The 17,256-nt window shown below is 31.9% G+C and overlaps 1 protein-coding gene across 15 annotated transcripts in view; it reads left to right on the top strand.

The window, feature by feature from the left end:
- LOC125052239 (hemicentin-1) overlaps positions 1–17,256 on the top strand; it is a 193,334-nt gene that overhangs the window by 73,243 nt on the left and 102,835 nt on the right. For all 15 annotated transcript variants that reach the window (XM_047652945.1, XM_047652942.1, XM_047652946.1 and 12 more), the window contains exon 3: positions 14,929–15,100. In XM_047652945.1, coding sequence (XP_047508901.1) covers positions 14,929–15,100 — 172 coding nt within the window. The remainder of the gene's footprint in view (positions 1–14,928; positions 15,101–17,256) is intronic.

The following is a 17,256-nucleotide window of genomic DNA, read 5'->3' as shown; positions in this document are numbered from 1 at the left end:
GCTTTTTCCTATTATAAACGATCTAATAAGAAAATTAAATTTTGCTTAAGCAAATCCATTGTAAAATTTCTAAACGCTTATCTGTATAATTTAATTAAAGGAATATCAGCTGAGAACACGCGTTAATTCCTTGAAACGTTCGCTCATCTTTACATTATTACCCAAATAGAGCTATAAGCCACTTCATTATGGGCTACGACATAGGCTACACATACACGGTATGTCAAAGGAGACAAATTAGATTTCGGCAGTTTCTTTCTCATTCTGTACACATAAACTTAGTAATTCATACCGTGTATAAATTTTCCACAATTTCAAGGACTTTATATGACTAAGATGTCGTCAATTTTATTTTTGCTAGAGCTATTTATCTAGACTATACATAGTATATTTGTACGTTTAAAAATATTGATTTATTAGGTACAATCCCAAAGTATTGGATAACCTAAGTAATTTATAAATTTCAGCACAAAATTAGGTATTAAAAGGAAGGTAAATTTATTAGTAACACAAATTAAATTTAAATGTTTATAGATCCAGAAACAAATAGTAAGTAAGCATATGTTTAAGATCATTATTTTAATGTTTTCTTCTTTAAAGCGTGACCTGTGAACACATCCTATCAGGATGGTGTGTCACAAATTTAATAAAGCCACAGAATAATGCAAGATATAGACACTAAGTTTGAGAATGGAGCTTCACTTAGTTTAAGATGCATCGCTAGTTATTAATCGAGTTATGAGCTTTTATCCTTATTACCTCACAATCAGGATCCATTTTTAACTTGTTTTTATGTTTCGGGTGTAACATGTTGTTAATGTTGGTAGTTTAAAGTTTCCGATGTGGAAGTGAACTAATAAGGATAGTAGGCCAAAGCACATTATTAATAGGAAATCATAAAATTATTATATGTGGAATATGACTCTGTATTGAATACGGTATTTACAAAAATCAATTTTTATTATTTGATTGTTTTACGTAAATTAAATATTTATATATATCACAAAGTGTATCTTTTAAACTTTGTATGTTTTTTTAAACATTTCCATAAGCTCTTTGCGAGTAAGCTTAGTAATTTAGGAGCTATTGAAAGTGATTGCAAGAAATTTACAATTCCATTGGCAATATAAGCCTGGACCTTTCATATATAATATAATATCAAAGAAATACAATTTTAAAAAGTTTCAACAATTCTATTCTGAAATTATAAAATCTTGATGAAAAACACTCCCTTTTAAAGTTTGTTACAATCATCATTATTCAAGTAATGGTAACCTTTGCTAAGCTTTTGCTTTAAAGGTTTCCCAAAATAGAAAAGCCTTTAATATTTGACGAGGTCATGGTAGTCTTTGTCCAGTGCCTCACAGTGAGGACCGTATCTTAATGAGAGATATTGTTGGCAATGGTATACTCGGAACGTCATCAAGAATTCATTGAACGTAAAGGCCGGCTTTATCACTCGACAAACGGAAGTTTCTAAATATAAGTATAATAATATACTTAAAAAGCTTCATTTCATTGTTAAATAATGACTAAATATGGTAAGAAATTCCATCAATTCCTTGTGGCTGATACTTACATTCTACGGAAATGCTACATGTTTTTAAATTCCGGCTACGGCGTAGATTTATTTATGCCTCCTGGAAGGCTTACTAAGAATAAAATTTCAATTGCATCACCTCCTACTACTTTGTTTCACAAAAATACAAGAAAAAACTGGGTAAGACATTTTAGGATTAAAAAGCTAGTATTCGTATATAGTACGTATATTTCAAATGAAAAAATGCCTATAAAATTGAAAAATATATAATAAATGATTTATTATATATTTTTCAAAGATTTCAATATGCTTTATAATTATAGCGATGAAAGTTTAAGAGTAAAGAAAATTGTATCCACAAAGCTATAAATATCAGTAACACATATCAGAGTGTGGACCACACAATGTTGATACTTGTATACTCAATCGTAATCCGTTAAACCACGCTCAAACCGTTTTAATCCGAGTACAGTGTTTTCGAGTGCGTCGGTTATTAATAATGAAACTAGGTTATGTTTTTATTGCAACAAGCATACTTTGGAGATTTATCTCGATGGTAACATCGAATATTTTTTGATAAGACGGTATATAAATCGTATATCCATATTACCGTATTTTAATACATATACTTGTGCCCATGAGTATATACTAAAAAAAGACTACAATAGTACTATAAACATCCATGGATACTAAGAATCGAATCCAAGGATACTATTTTGGGTCTATAATAAGTAACATTAGCTTTAGGAAATTATTCACTATAATAGTTGCACATACCGATTTTTAAGATGTATTCGGAGAATTACAATGCATCAAGCTTGGTTGCAAAATCAATCAATTAAAAACTGTTACCTTGCTATTGCATCTATTTTTATAGGTAAAATAACGAAATGCCCGGTACACGCTTGTCCACCTGCAAGCTTATTAAGCCCGCTGCAGCGCCCGCTGGCTTATCAGACAAAATATTTGCCGGCGGCCGCAACGTTCCGAATTATTACAGCCGGTTTTTATATTATGACCGTATTCTGCTCTGAATGAGCTTAATTTTCAGCATTAAAAGATACTCAAATTTTTATGTTTTTGAAAGTAATTATGAGCTATTTTTATTTAAAACAGTACACCAGAAATGCATTACATATTTATTATTCAGTTTTTGTGGATTTATATGCTATTTTACAAAAAAAAAATATCATATTCTTTTATTCATAGAATTGCACGTTTATAAGGGAATATATTATAATATGTGAATCATATTAAGGCTTTATAAAACTATTGTTACATGTAATGTACGACAGAAAACTAGACATGTATACCCGAGTAGTACAGGTCTAGTTTAGAGGATGGCTCGTCAGGATGTTTTTCCTTCTAATACGACCTGAGGTCAGGGTTTAACCGCACGACCCTCAGGTTAAATTCTTACGCTTAACCTGGCTTACTTGCTTTGAGCTCCCATGTCTACCAGGTGGGGCAGAGGGCACCCAGAGTCGTACCCTGACCTGATCTTACCTTAGAAATAGAAAGCCATGTTTAGCGCTTATTTTCGGTGTTTAGTAGTTTAGTCGATTGGCACCACATTTCATAACTAACCTAGTATATATTTGGAGATTATATCAGGCCAGAATATTCCCAGTATACATGGATAGTAAACTCAAAGTCACATTAGGGACACAAATATTAACAAAAAAAATATAACCTATCCACAAAACAAACGGGATTTAGCTAAAACCGTGCAAAAGCCACGTCACTTTATTCCGGGAATTCTAATGCAATCGTCGAAAACATACTAATTGAAAAAGTTGAAAGTGTTGTGACAAGTCGAAACACGTCGAAACATTGTATAAATATCACATGACATGTTGAGACAACTTTCGACGTGTACGTAATTGCGAATGCTAAAAGCTAAAGTTGGACGATGAATATTGCCTTTTTCCCCGTTGCTTATTTTAGAATAGTTTAATCATCGATTCGCGTTTCATAGCAATGTAAAATTATAATAAATACTTTAATTTAATTAAACATACTTTTTTTTAACTTCTGCTGAATATGAAACTTTACTAAAGTAAAAATATATATAGTTTCATAATTTTTAACATATTACGTATGTATACATAGTAATATAATATACATACAGGATTGCCTAAAATTCATCTCGTTTCAATTAGAGGCTCATTAAGAATTAATTTCCCGGCGCGCAGATTAATGAAATTCATTCACGATACATGCGCAATGCGATATTTCCGTATAAATTATTATATTTGTCTAATGGTGATATGGAAGGTCCATAGTATTTAGCAAGTATTTCAGCGAGATTCAAGTCAAGCGCATAAAAATATGTAGGTATATGTCGGAGCAATGGCGCTGGTATCAGCTGCCATTGTCATTATATGTCACAGAGCTCGTAAATTAACAACGTCAAAGTCTTATCAGTTTATAACCGTTATTACTAGTGGTTTATTTAATTTGTCAATGTTAATTTTGATTTTTCAATGTTTGTTTGATTTGTCAAATCAACAAATTAACAGATTATTTTATAGTCTATAGTTATAGTATTTTCATAGTAATTATTATTAATGTCAGCTGCCCTTGTATTAAGTAAATAACATCAAAGTCAAATTAGTTTAAAACTGTTTATACTATTTGATTTGTCAATATTGACCATTTGATCGTTGTGGAAATAGTACTTTCATAGTCATTATTATTAATGCCGTAGAAATGGTGTCACTGTCAGCTGCAATTAATGACTATTCCAAGGTCAATAATAATAATGAGTATGGAGTCATTATTATTATTGACCCATAGTCATTATTATTATTAAAGTAATTTATAAAAACTTATAACATTTGAAACTTAATTACAATCAATAAAGTAATCTGTGACGTTCCTATGACTGCCGAATGACTTTGTAGTCGATTCGGCATCGGTCGCGGAACGAGTTCAGGAAATATCAGAAACCTGTTTATCACAAATTCGGTTGTTCGCTCAGATTCGATAGAGCGGTCGAACCAAGCAGAGAAGCCTTTAAAAAGTAGAATAAGGCCGATTTGCTGATTAAAAGGCAACAAACTAAGTTTTGTCTTCATTATCTTCAATCATGTATCATTATTATTATATATTACATAATTGAATATATTATATATTGCAGGTTCTGTAGTTGTTCAGGTTTTCGTTTGTTGCTTTGTCAACCACCGGTATCGGCCTTCCTGTCGTTAGACGACCTATCCTAACGTTCATTGTTAGTTACGACCTCTGAATTTCAACCTCCATTTTCACGCGTAATCCTTCCACTCCATTATTTAGGTGCTGCTCTCGTTCCTATGACTTCTCCTCATCTCACTCCGTCATATATCTCTGTTTTTTTATAACTGAGTGCTAAATTAAATCAAGTTTAATATCTTAAATGAGTGTACACAGAGATAGAAAAACAATCAGATATCAGATAGCTAATAATAAAATTGATTTATTAAAGAAGAACATTAGTTTTAAATCGTTTCGTGAATATAATAATTTGAAAACGTAGTCTTATATGAAAGTTTTATTCAGTCAACCAAGACGCAAGAATGAACTAACATTATAAATTCATAAAATCAAGATTATAATAAAGCATTTCAGCGGTTACATGAATATTAATTGTCCTTGAATCTCAACAAATGTTTGCCCAAACTCCGTCCCATAACTCAGCCGCGTGTCAAACAACAAGTAAGTTAGTTAACACTTAACACCAACTCATTAGACTTAATATCAATATTCATAATATTTATGAACTGGATTGGATTTTAAAGAAACAATAACAGTAAATAAAATAAGATATGTGCGTTTACTATGACGTCTTATCTGTGGTCTAGATTAAATAAAAAAGCCTTTAATTCTCTACGATAATTATTAACTATATTATTATATACAAAGAAACAAATACAAACATTCTATTATACATATAAGATATGTTAAATTATAACCTTCGAATTATAAGAAAACCTTCACAGGTTTTTCTTGCAGGACGTCTAAGGATTGCCATTTTTGCGTGAATTTGTTTTACTCCTTCGTTTAATACTGCTCGCACCTCTAACAAACGTACTACTTTATTTACTAACTTATTTGAGTATTCCCATATTAATGTCAGTTTTGAAAATTTCATGCAAGTATAGGTTTTCTGTATTGTTTTGATTAACATCCAAATAAGAACTGGTTCTCTGGAAGCTTATTGTTATCCGAGGTATGTATGTGTAGCCTTTAGTATTTTTGAAAGATTCATCTGCAAGTTACCTTTTTGCTGCTTTTTAAAAGATCCTTAACTTGTTTGTAGTTGGTCGACGTCATGAAACTAGCGTTTCTCCGTTTACCAGTACAATTTAAATTCATATTTCATAAACAGTTTAGATGTAACGGATTTATGAAATAGAAAATTGTCTATTAGCGACCGGCGCAGCGTTGGGAAACTTGGCACACGCGGGAAATTATGAATATTTCACAGATTTGTTGGGGAATTGTGCTGAAACATGAATCCTGAATTTTTGGTTTTTTCCTGGTATCTATATAGTTTTTATTAACATTTGGAGTAACATTATAATTTATAATTTCTCTTGGGTATTAACTTTTAAAATAATAGATTAGCAATATGGGAACGTGAAAAGTCTTCAATATCTATTATCAAAAAAAATTACACATCATTTGTAATGCAACTGTTAAGAAGTTCTTTCAATAGTGCGTCACGTAACATCCAAGATTTTGTTCCACTCCTGGTGTTTCTATCTAAAAACTGAGTCACTGCCGACATATTGCAGGCCATTGGCTATAATTTATAAGCTCACTAACTGTGAGGGGGTTGCCAGTCGCAAAAAGTCGACAAATCGCCACTCGAGGCGTGGAAAGAGCGATTTTTCTTAAGGATTGCGATGCCACTGTTTCATGAACAAATATACGGGAATTTCTCAAATATATTGCTTTAGGAGACTGTACATTTCTCATACTGGAAATACCGTATTGCTATGTTGTACTGAATGTATTCAAATCGAGAATATTTCTTGTTTATTCAGTATTGAAGTTGTTTTGAATTATGTTTCGTGGTACGATATAACTATTACTTTATATTTAAAAATAGATTACAATTATTATTAAGAAGTTTCTTTTCAATTTTTATTTTTCATTCACCTATTGTGAGCAAAACAGGATTAAAAACTTCAGTTTATAATGTCTAAAATATTAAATAAATGATTCAATCATTTAGTAATTACTCTGATGTGCAACCCGAGATAATTCACGTTGGATATTAAACAAAGGCCTGTAGGTTGTGTGTAATGTTATGAAATAGCGTGGTTTAGATGGAATGTGGACACAGACAATGTCGTGATTCCGAGCCAGTCAATATTATAATCTCGAACAATTCAGTCGAGAGTCGTAAAGTAGAGTGTTGACGCGAGGGATCGCACTGCCATCATTTTTATTGTCTAGAGCTTTCTGGCTTCAGGGCCGGAGTCAAGTAGGAATTATGTCGTATAATTGTTCAATATCTTGTTAATAAATACTTTAGAGATGGTTTAGGGCGTTTTGTGTATATTTTAAAAGTGTTAGTTTACTTTTCAGTGAATTCCTACAAAAATAGATACCAAAAGTAAACTATTTCAACAAACAGGGGTTGTAAATGTGCAGAACAGATATGATATTCGATAGTTTGTAGCCACTGTTACTCTGTCGTTCACATAAAACCGATGGATAACCATACATCACTTTGTGGGTGTCTCTATGACATTCCTATATTTTTAGCAAAAATAACACACGTATTGTAAACCATCTTTGCAAATGTATGATAACAGTGGATTAACCATTAATATAATATGTATATAATACTTATACATATTTATGAGTTCAGTTCAGCCAGCTCCTGAAATTGTTGGATCCGCACCTGGGATAGGTCCATACTTATTTTTTATTCGTCTAGACTTCTGGAAATAGTTACTTACATTGAAACTTGACGCAGTTTCAATTTCATTGAAATATTGTGATCCCAGTCCAAACTTTGTTCATTTTTAAGCTTACATTTTCACTTATGAGGAGGTAGTGGTTGTGTTAATTTTATTTATTTGACTAAATGAAAATTGGATTTGGATTTTCTGGTTAAGAAATCCATAACTCCGTGTTTACTTTAAATCCTGTGAAACATCATTTTAAGAAGGTTCTTAATAAGGTTTAGAAAATAGCGTAGATATGACGCAGTGAAACTTAAAATATACATCGTTAAAATGACTCCAGGAGTTATCTTAGGTCATTAGAATCTTTAAAACCCAAGTTATACTTGACATGTTATAAATATAATGCATATAAACATAAAAATCTTGAGCATTCTTCATATATCACTTGTACGTATGTGTGGATATTCGATCAAAAATCCATTTTAATATAACAAATAAATCATTTCAGTAGAATCTATTCGGCTGACCTGAATGATGGTAAAAAATAAATAAAATGGCTAACGGATAGCGTATCGTTTTTCTGCTGTCACTATCTTCCGGCAACAATGCCGGTGATTTATATTCCAACTGTGTTTTATTATAGTTTGCAACATTAATATTCTCTAATGTTTATAGTATAGTCTTGTTTCTAGGCGACGATTGCGCGCCATATTGGATAGACTTAAATTGCAAGTATAATTAGAGCAGTACGTACGCAAGTAACTAATTTACCTAAAAGGTCCTTCTGCAATGAAATTTTTATATTACATAACATGTAACCATATATAATAATTAATTATGGCAGTTTTCTGTATCTGTTTCGTGATAATTTGTTTTTTCTTTAGGCAATGAATGTGTGATTAGCCACACGTTCTGTGTCTGACACACGCCGTCGTTTTGGTTTCCTCACAATGTTTTCCTTCACCGTACGAGCGAGTGTTAAATGTGTATTTATATACCATGTCCGTGTTGTATATAGACTTAGATGTAGTCCATTCGTGCACACCGGGGATCGAATCTACTACCACAGCGATAAGAGTCGCACGCTCAAAGTTTTTATACGAAGATATAGAATAACAATTATAATACTAATTATTATTTTTAAATAATCATGTCTTACAGTATTTAATTCTGAAGCAGGGAATATGAAACCAAAAAAAGAATAAAAAAGTAAATTCATATATTAATATTATCTACGTATAAACAGATAAAGCTCAAAATAATTAAGAAAAGTTTGCTTGTTAACTGTGAGTTAATTTTTACAACCTTATTACGAAGTTATGATTTCCAATTTTTTTTTGGCTATAGTGCTATTAATTAAGGTAAAATATTGTTTTTAATTAAGATTGTCCCAGTTTTGGTGTTTTTTTGTGATATTATTTTCATTTCTCTTCTAAATACCGTAGTTATGTTAAATAAAAACCCAAAGAATAGACTTATATTTGAAAACTTCTTAGAGACGTCTTCAAAAACTCTATTTGAATTCAATGCACTTTATAAATATTATATCCAAAATACTTTATATGCTTCGTATAAAACGCGTGGAAATGACATTTCGAAAATATCGGTGAATTTGGTAAATATCGCGTTGGAGAATTCACTTTGGAATGACGTCAAATATTCGAGTTCCAATGCCGAGGCATTTACGCGAAAATTCCCAATGAATTTTTATTCATTGCTCTCGAATGAAACACGAAAGTTGATGTGTAATCAAATCAACTCTGTTGCTATTTGTTTAACAAAAACTTTGACTACGTAAATTGATTGATTTTAATGGATGTTGTGACCGGATCCAGTGATGGTCACTTTTGGTGCCTTATATTTAGGAAAGGCTCTCATACGAGATAAGCAGAAACTGTCTTCAAAAAGTGCAAATTTCAGTTAGTATTAGTAATTTCAGATATTTGTTATGTGCTTTTGGCGACAAAATAAGTAACAAGAAGTTAAGAGATAAAACGGGGTTTGCTGACGTTACATATAAAATAAAACAACTAAAATAGAAATGGGCTGGACATACCATACAAGGAGCAGATAAGTACGAACGTACTTACAACCAAGAGGCCATAAAATAAACTTAGGTAGGCAATTTAAAAGGTGGGCCGATGAAATCATGGAAAATATGGCTGGAAAGACTAAGACCTGGACTAGATTGGTACACAAAAAAGAAAAATGGAGGACACAGAATCCATTATCGTAGATTAAGAAAAATAATAGTAATAATGTATATATTTTTTATTTCCGATACAAGGCTATAAATAAATATGTCATGTGCTTAAAAACATAATTTAATTTGTGTTCAGTCAGAAAATTTGTAAAATTAATAAGCCAGTCTCTTAGCTCCTTAAAAAATGGGTTTCTCCTCAATTAGGACATCATAAAAAGAAAATATTAGGGTCAAAATTAGCTTGATACTTTCTAACTTGACCATTGAAAAGTTTTCAAACAAATTGTAGCTCATTTCGCATTTCACGCGAACAAAAAGTTGTTCCGTTAAACATAGCTTATTATTTTGAGGAAAACCTGAAAAGGCTCCGTCAAACAAGTATAAGGATATATTTTAATATTGTACGCATATAAAATAACTAACGATGGTATAGCATTGCAATATCATCTGCAATAAACAAACTCATCCGTCGTTTATTTCACACATTTTGACCTTTTAACCATCATTACTAATAACGGTTTTGTTTAAGTTATACTTTGAAGGCGACGACATTATATTATGTTCTCGGTGGTGTCCAACTACGATAGTATAAGCTTTTTTGGAGACCCTAAAATCATTGTATTTAGAGGTCTGTATGGACATCCCTTAAACGCGACTTTAGCCTTTTATTATAGCAAGCATGAAACGTATTAAATCACATCAAGAACTTGGGCCATAACCGCTCAGCGGTTTGTGCCAAAAAGTTGTGAAATTAGCCACCGATTTATGGGTGAGATGCTAATGCCCCGGATAATATTCCGGCCGTTTTGCGGAATAACTGATTTACATGTTTTCCCGCCACGAGAAGTAATACGTTCGATGGTGAAAGTTTTGTGATGTTTCGAAATGATGCAAAACAAGCGCCTCAGGCCGCAATGAGCCTCTTCTCTTGTATTCCTTTGTCGGTTTATATACCGAAAATAAATGTAGATGCGTTACACAATAGACTCCGTTGTTTTTTGTAATAATTTTAATTTTGTCTAAATACATTTTTTATATTTAATTATTTTATAAACCTACATTATGATCGATGTCAAAAAATATATATGTATGAAATTGTATATTTAATTTTATTACTGCTTTTTTCGTATAACTTAAAAACTTCCATTATTCATAAGAACTTAAAATTATTTTCTGCTCGGAACAGTGAAATACTAGGTTCCATTTCTTAATTATAATAAAATAGAAGGTAATTAGTTAAATTATAACAAAACTAACGATAGTTCTCGTTAAAACTTATGCCCATCACATATGTATTAAAATTCTGGTATCTGTAAATATCAAAGCAACAAACTATCTGTACAAAGTTGAGTTCAGTGAGTTGACTGCGCAACACTGTAACAGCGAACTAACTTTAACAATATAGAGTTAAGAGCTTGTAGATCCAGCATTGCTGGCTTTGAGATTATAAAACTATTGAATTGCTACGCAGTGCCGAATATTCTGTTAACTCAGCTGTGTAATCCTATTAACCTTATTGCGAATATTTTAAAGTATCTTAACGTACTCCACCACCAGATGCCTGGAAGCCACTCACGTGTAGCTTTCAATAAATTCAATTGATGATCTATATTGGCGTTGGAAACCCAAACGATTGTTGAAAAGATAACTATTGGTAGTGTTTATTAACTGGCAGTAAATGTAAAATTAGTAGTATTTAAGGTATATTTCTTTTTTGACGGTCATAAGTGTACATTGTGTTACCTAAGTGAATAAATGATTTTTGACTTTTAAACATGTGCGCTGCGGTAAACTTCGCAATATCGTCATATTTCTTTTTGAGGCTTTCGTCTATAATTATTTTGTTAAAGTCTGCAAACGAAAACATATTTGTTTTACAACATTACTTAAAATAATAATTCAATTTTGATATACATACGTTGCGCGTATATTGAGCGAAGTGAAAACCCCGAAAACTTTGTAATTGACGTCCATCGCCTAAGGACATATTGGAAAAGTTGCGTTTCCGTGTATAATCCGTATTCAGTATTTGGAATACAATTTTTCTCATATGTAATAATAATAATATAATGTAATAACAGATCACTATTGTTATAAGAAGAACCAAGAGTAAACTTTGAATAATTTGACTGGTGCGGTTACAAAACTTGACAATACTTTAACTAAGAAATCGTTTAACAAGAAACGCGCAGAGAACTCCTAGAGTTCACGCACCAAATAGTTTTATTGGCCAAATTTAAAGAGCGACATATCAGAGCAAGAACATTAATTCAAAGTGGAACCTCTTAAAACTATGGCAATAAAAAAGAAATATTTCTTACAAGTTCTGTAATAAATGTGCAACTTGGTAATTGGACGCTTTACCGACAATTTATGTGCAACTTACGTCCGACTTCCTTTCGCTTTTAACTTGTTTAAATAACAAAATCAAAAAGTTAAGTACGTAAAGTTATCAATATTCTTATTTCTTATGTTAAATTTAAAATGCAATTGTGACTAATGACTATTATGTTGTAAGGTCGCTGGCTTTTAATATATTTTTAGTGTTTGGAAAGATGATAAATATATCAACTGGTTCTTATTAAACACTTTTAATATTACAGCTACTTCATTGACCCAATGTAGGTATTTCAAATTGAAAATACTCAGTTTACTTTGTATACTACTAAACTTTGTACCGTACATTTGTGTTTAGTTTTTATTTTGATAAAAGCTACTTGAATTAGGAATCCACGTTCACCTCTCTACTCATCTTTGCTATTGTCAATTATTAAATGAATTAATTCACTTGTGAAATATATCAGGAGTCATTATAAATTTCATGTTCGCCAACAATAAGCGGTGTTTAACCTATAAATATAAAGATTCATGAAATAGCTGTTATTGATTCCACTAAATTTGGCATCCTTTTATATATTTTGTATCCTTCCTGGTTTGTATTGACTTTACACTAATTTAGAGTTTTTATTATTTATAAGACCCTTATATAGTAGCCTATCAGGCACGCCATCAGGCAGATCTGTGGCCGAGAAGCTAGCAGGGGAGTTCCTAAAAAGGGACTTTATTTACTTAAAAGACTTAGCGTCTCCTTCGGGCCTGGGCGATTGCTACTCCGGCAGTTTCCTTTTGATATTTCTCTAGAGTTACGATCGATTATACATAATTATTCAATCACACTAACATATATTTGTGTCTGATATAGTTTATCAGTTTTTGATCTGCTCGTGTATTAACTGATATTACAAAATATCGCATAAGCATCGCATAATAGTATATTTTTTTTATTCTTCACACCTAATTTTACAATAGTTTTTAAGCACAGGAGTCTGAAAAGAGTAATGAAAAGAGCTTTTCAATGTAAGTGTTAAGTAACAAGCAACAACAGATCGTGTCGTCACAAGCGGCCGGTGGCTTAGCGCTGTGTTTACAAAACGATAATCTTACACCGAGGTGAAATATTACACAGAAATTACTTCTTCTTTTAAATTGTTTCTCTTTAACTCTATCACGCCTCAAAGCTTTTTATCTACTTAAGATTGTGGGTAATGTATTTTTTCGAACCCTTAAAAATATTATTAATTTCATATCATACACAAATTCATAATACACAACAATATAAGACGGTGGCCCGATAAATGGCCTTTAAATTATATTAGTATTTTAATTTTATTGTTGAGGCAACTATAATCCTTGGCTCTGGGGTCTAAATCAAGAGAAGGTCAGATTGACCCCGGATTATTTCATTTTCGACGTAACCCGATCCTAGATTCGGGTCAGATTTACAATAAATATATTAAGATAACGTTAACAATAATTTTATATTATCACGTTACTGAGAACAATAGTTGAAATATTTATCGACCAACACAGAATAAAAAGTTATCATTAAGATCATTACGAAAATTATCCAAAAAGAGGAGACTAAAACACAACGTAGAAGGGATTCAGCTAAGTAAACTATAAAAATCCAAAATGAAATAAATTTTAATATTAATGAATATAAGCGATAGGAGGAGGAAAAAAACTGAAACATAACCAAACCTTACGTAAAGACGTAACAAATAAACTTTTAATGTAAATTAAAAGTGACGTACAAAGAATCTCAGTTAACTAAATAACATTACTTTTTATTTAATCATTTAACTAACAGTTACTCAAATAAAAATAAATGAGATCCCTTAGATCCAACCTGAATTTCTGCATCTTTCCTTTTAGAGCTGTAAATTTAATAGTAGCTAGGTTTATAGATATATAAAAAAACCATTAAACATAAGTTTAATGGACGTCTCTTATACTAACTCTGGGTATCTAAAACCTTTTTATGATTCAAGTGAGAGCTTTTGCGTTGTCTCAATAATCTAAATAGACACATGATGGCTTAAATACTTTTAACACTCCGTTGCCTCTCATTATTTATGAAATTTGTCGTTCGTCAAGTAATAGAAGTAACGCGAGTGGGCGTAAAAGACAGAGTAATCCAAATGCAATATATCTAAAAGGTATTTCGTATGGAACGAATCTATTTTACAGTATAAACAAGAATATTCGCGAGGGAAGGATTATGGCCCTCTTTGCGAAATAAAATCACACGCTCACGATATTGAGAATTCGGTGTTTGGTATGAGCGGAAGCGACTTATCAAACATGTATTATCAATTAGTTTTGTCACGGCACTGTAACTTACGTCTTATTACTTATTTACGCTGACTATATTTTGTTCTATATTAGTTATTGTATAGCGTTGTGTTGTCTATTAGTTATTTTTAGTTATATATAGACGGACACACGTTTATTCTATTTAGTCTGATAAATAAAGTTATTATTATTAACATGGTTTTTGTATATTGCATATGAAATCGTTTTAAAGTAACTACTAATAAGCATTCATAACTTGAGGCAGAGAGTAAGATATCAAGCTGTTTGTACATGGCGCATATGAAGGCACAACAATATCAGGATTATGTAGCTAATGTCCTCTGTGATAACCTGCTTTACATACTGGCACATACTTTAAACACAGCATTTTGTACTATGATATTGTTTGTACAAACCCAGCTGTTGGCGTATTTTAACACTAGGTTATTTCATGACAATAATATGTTGTACGGTAAAGTACATTATATATTTAGAATCATTCTAATATATAAAAGTTACTTACTATATAAGAAAATAGAAAACATTAAAGAATATAGGCAGGGCTTTGATATCTCTAACTGAAATATATGTGTTCGACTAAGGTTATTATAAAATTCGTATTAAGTTGTTACATTTATTTTCTTCAGATCACGCGTCGTCATTGGTGGGCAACACTGCCCGACTCCGATGTCGCATCGACGGCAAGTCCTGCGGTGAAATGCACAGTATCAAGTGGTATAAGGCCGACACTCGGGTGTACGTGTATTCGGCTTCGAAGGACGCGGCCATCAACCGTCCTGAGGGAGATATGATGGACAGGTGAGCTATTTTCATTATTCGTAATCTGGCCATGTGGCTTCATCAAAAAGAACATAGACTGCATTTCACCGATTCAGTATATGGACTTAATCGATGAGTCGTGTAGACAGATGAAACACCTTTTCCCCCATCGCGGTCGGAGATGCATTCCCATATGGGACATTAGGGCTCGCGTATACCACACCTCGCCACAAGGTATCCTGCGGGCAAAATAACTCAAGCAAAATACAAATAATTCAATAAAATTGCTATTAATATTCTGCATAATTAATTAACGCAAAGTAAAAAAGAACCGTTAAGTAAAAAAGGGCTTTACTTCTATCAGCGAGATTTTATTAATAAGATTTTACTTTGAACGATAAGTAGATAATTTCTTTTAATTAAGCAAACGCTGTTTCGCTTTCCGAGTCTTTATAAGCTACTAATGGTCACGTACGTTTTAATTTCCACGAAAATACTTATCTGGAATTAAAATCGGATCCATTGGAGCGCACGGGAAAATGTTTCTAAGTTTCTGTATCTCATTTTATCTGATGTAACTTCTGTTAATTAAAAGTCTACGAGTTTTTACTTCTTTAATATCTTTGATCATTTTATGCTTATTTTAAATGTCTTTGATAACCGCGGCATTCTATTGGTTGTTATATGTTACTGACACTTGACGTTTTGAAAAAGATAGCGTTGTCTGATCATGTAATGTAATAGATGTCATGTGGAAAATGGTGTAATGGGTGCAACTCCTAACAAACATTTTGTAAAACAAAAACTTGGCAATAAAAAGAGTGGCGGAGAGTTTATTGCCAGTTCTTCTCTTCCGTTCTACGTCCTTGATTTGAGAAATGGCAGTAAATGTAAAATTAGAAGCATTTAATGTATATTTCTTTTTTGACGTTCATAAGTGTACGTTGGGTTACCTATATGAACTAAAGATTTTTGATTTTAATTATTTTTTGATTTCGTAATTTTATTTGTTAGAAATTAAAACTAGCGGCTTTAACCTCTACAGCCATTCTGTATTTGTTTGGTGATCATTTTTTCTCTTCACTGCCTGACAAACGCATACCATTTTTGTGTCTAAGGCAAGCCGGTCTCCTCGTGATGTTTTCTTGACCGCCGTAATTCGAACCACCTACACCAAATGCCAATACGAGTCATTTTATTATTCAATTTTACTAATATTAAAAGCACTTGTAAATTAAATATTAACACACAACACCGTAGTAACTTTGAAAATGAATATGAAACATTTGTAATGACGCATCACAAAAAAAACTCTCAGAAATACAGATACGAAATCTAATAAAAGTGCAACGTCACAGCAGTAATATGTAAATATATATTCCATAGATGAGTCAATTAGACCCGCTCGGTGTAGTAAAAGCCCCACCACGCTATATATAATATTCTACTGCTGTGGAAAAGTTTTGATTCAATATTTGAACCTTGCTATGTATGGCTATTATTGTACTTCGAAATGATTTTCCAGAATAAATCTCGCTCTGTAATATTTCTAATGCGGTTAGTACATTGAATAATTTAGACAAATACGCCACGACTGCTGGCACTTGTAAATGTCATGCAGTCTAGGCCAATACAATGTTATTTTAGTACGAAACAAGCGAATATACTCTGTAGTCCACGGTAATAACGACCATTATTACGCAGGTACCGGCACTCAAAAGTTATTGAATGTACAATGAGATTGGAATATAGTGTAAATTACGTAACCGCTAAGCGACCTACTAGGGTTGCATTGCTTCACCTTTTTAATTCTTTTCTTATTCTGAAATTTTTCACCACACACAGGATTATGAAATTTATCGTGATTTTCAATCACTGAAGAAATAAAGTAATATTTTTCCTGTACATGATTTTTTTTCGAATCTATCTTTTTGTTAGACATATTACCTATTAAATCAAATATTTATACAGGACAAAGAAATGTAAGCATTAGTCTAGGTAAATAAAAAATCATTTCTCTACCTTTGGCTATAATAAATCCGAAGTAAGAACCAAATAAACAAATGGATAAAGCTCATAGATTCTGGTTTTAATCTAGAACAGTCGTATCGTTCAATACTAAATAAATACGTAGATAAAATACCTACCCATTGTATAGACCAGCAATAGCAACTTGTCAATAGCCGATTCGTAAT

Source organism: Pieris napi, chromosome 9 (assembly GCF_905475465.1).
Source record: "Pieris napi chromosome 9, ilPieNapi1.2, whole genome shotgun sequence".
Lineage (NCBI taxonomy): Eukaryota > Metazoa > Arthropoda > Insecta > Lepidoptera > Pieridae > Pieris > Pieris napi.
The sequence above is the reverse complement of the archived record's forward strand: the minus strand, read 5'-3'. Positions and strand labels throughout refer to the sequence as shown.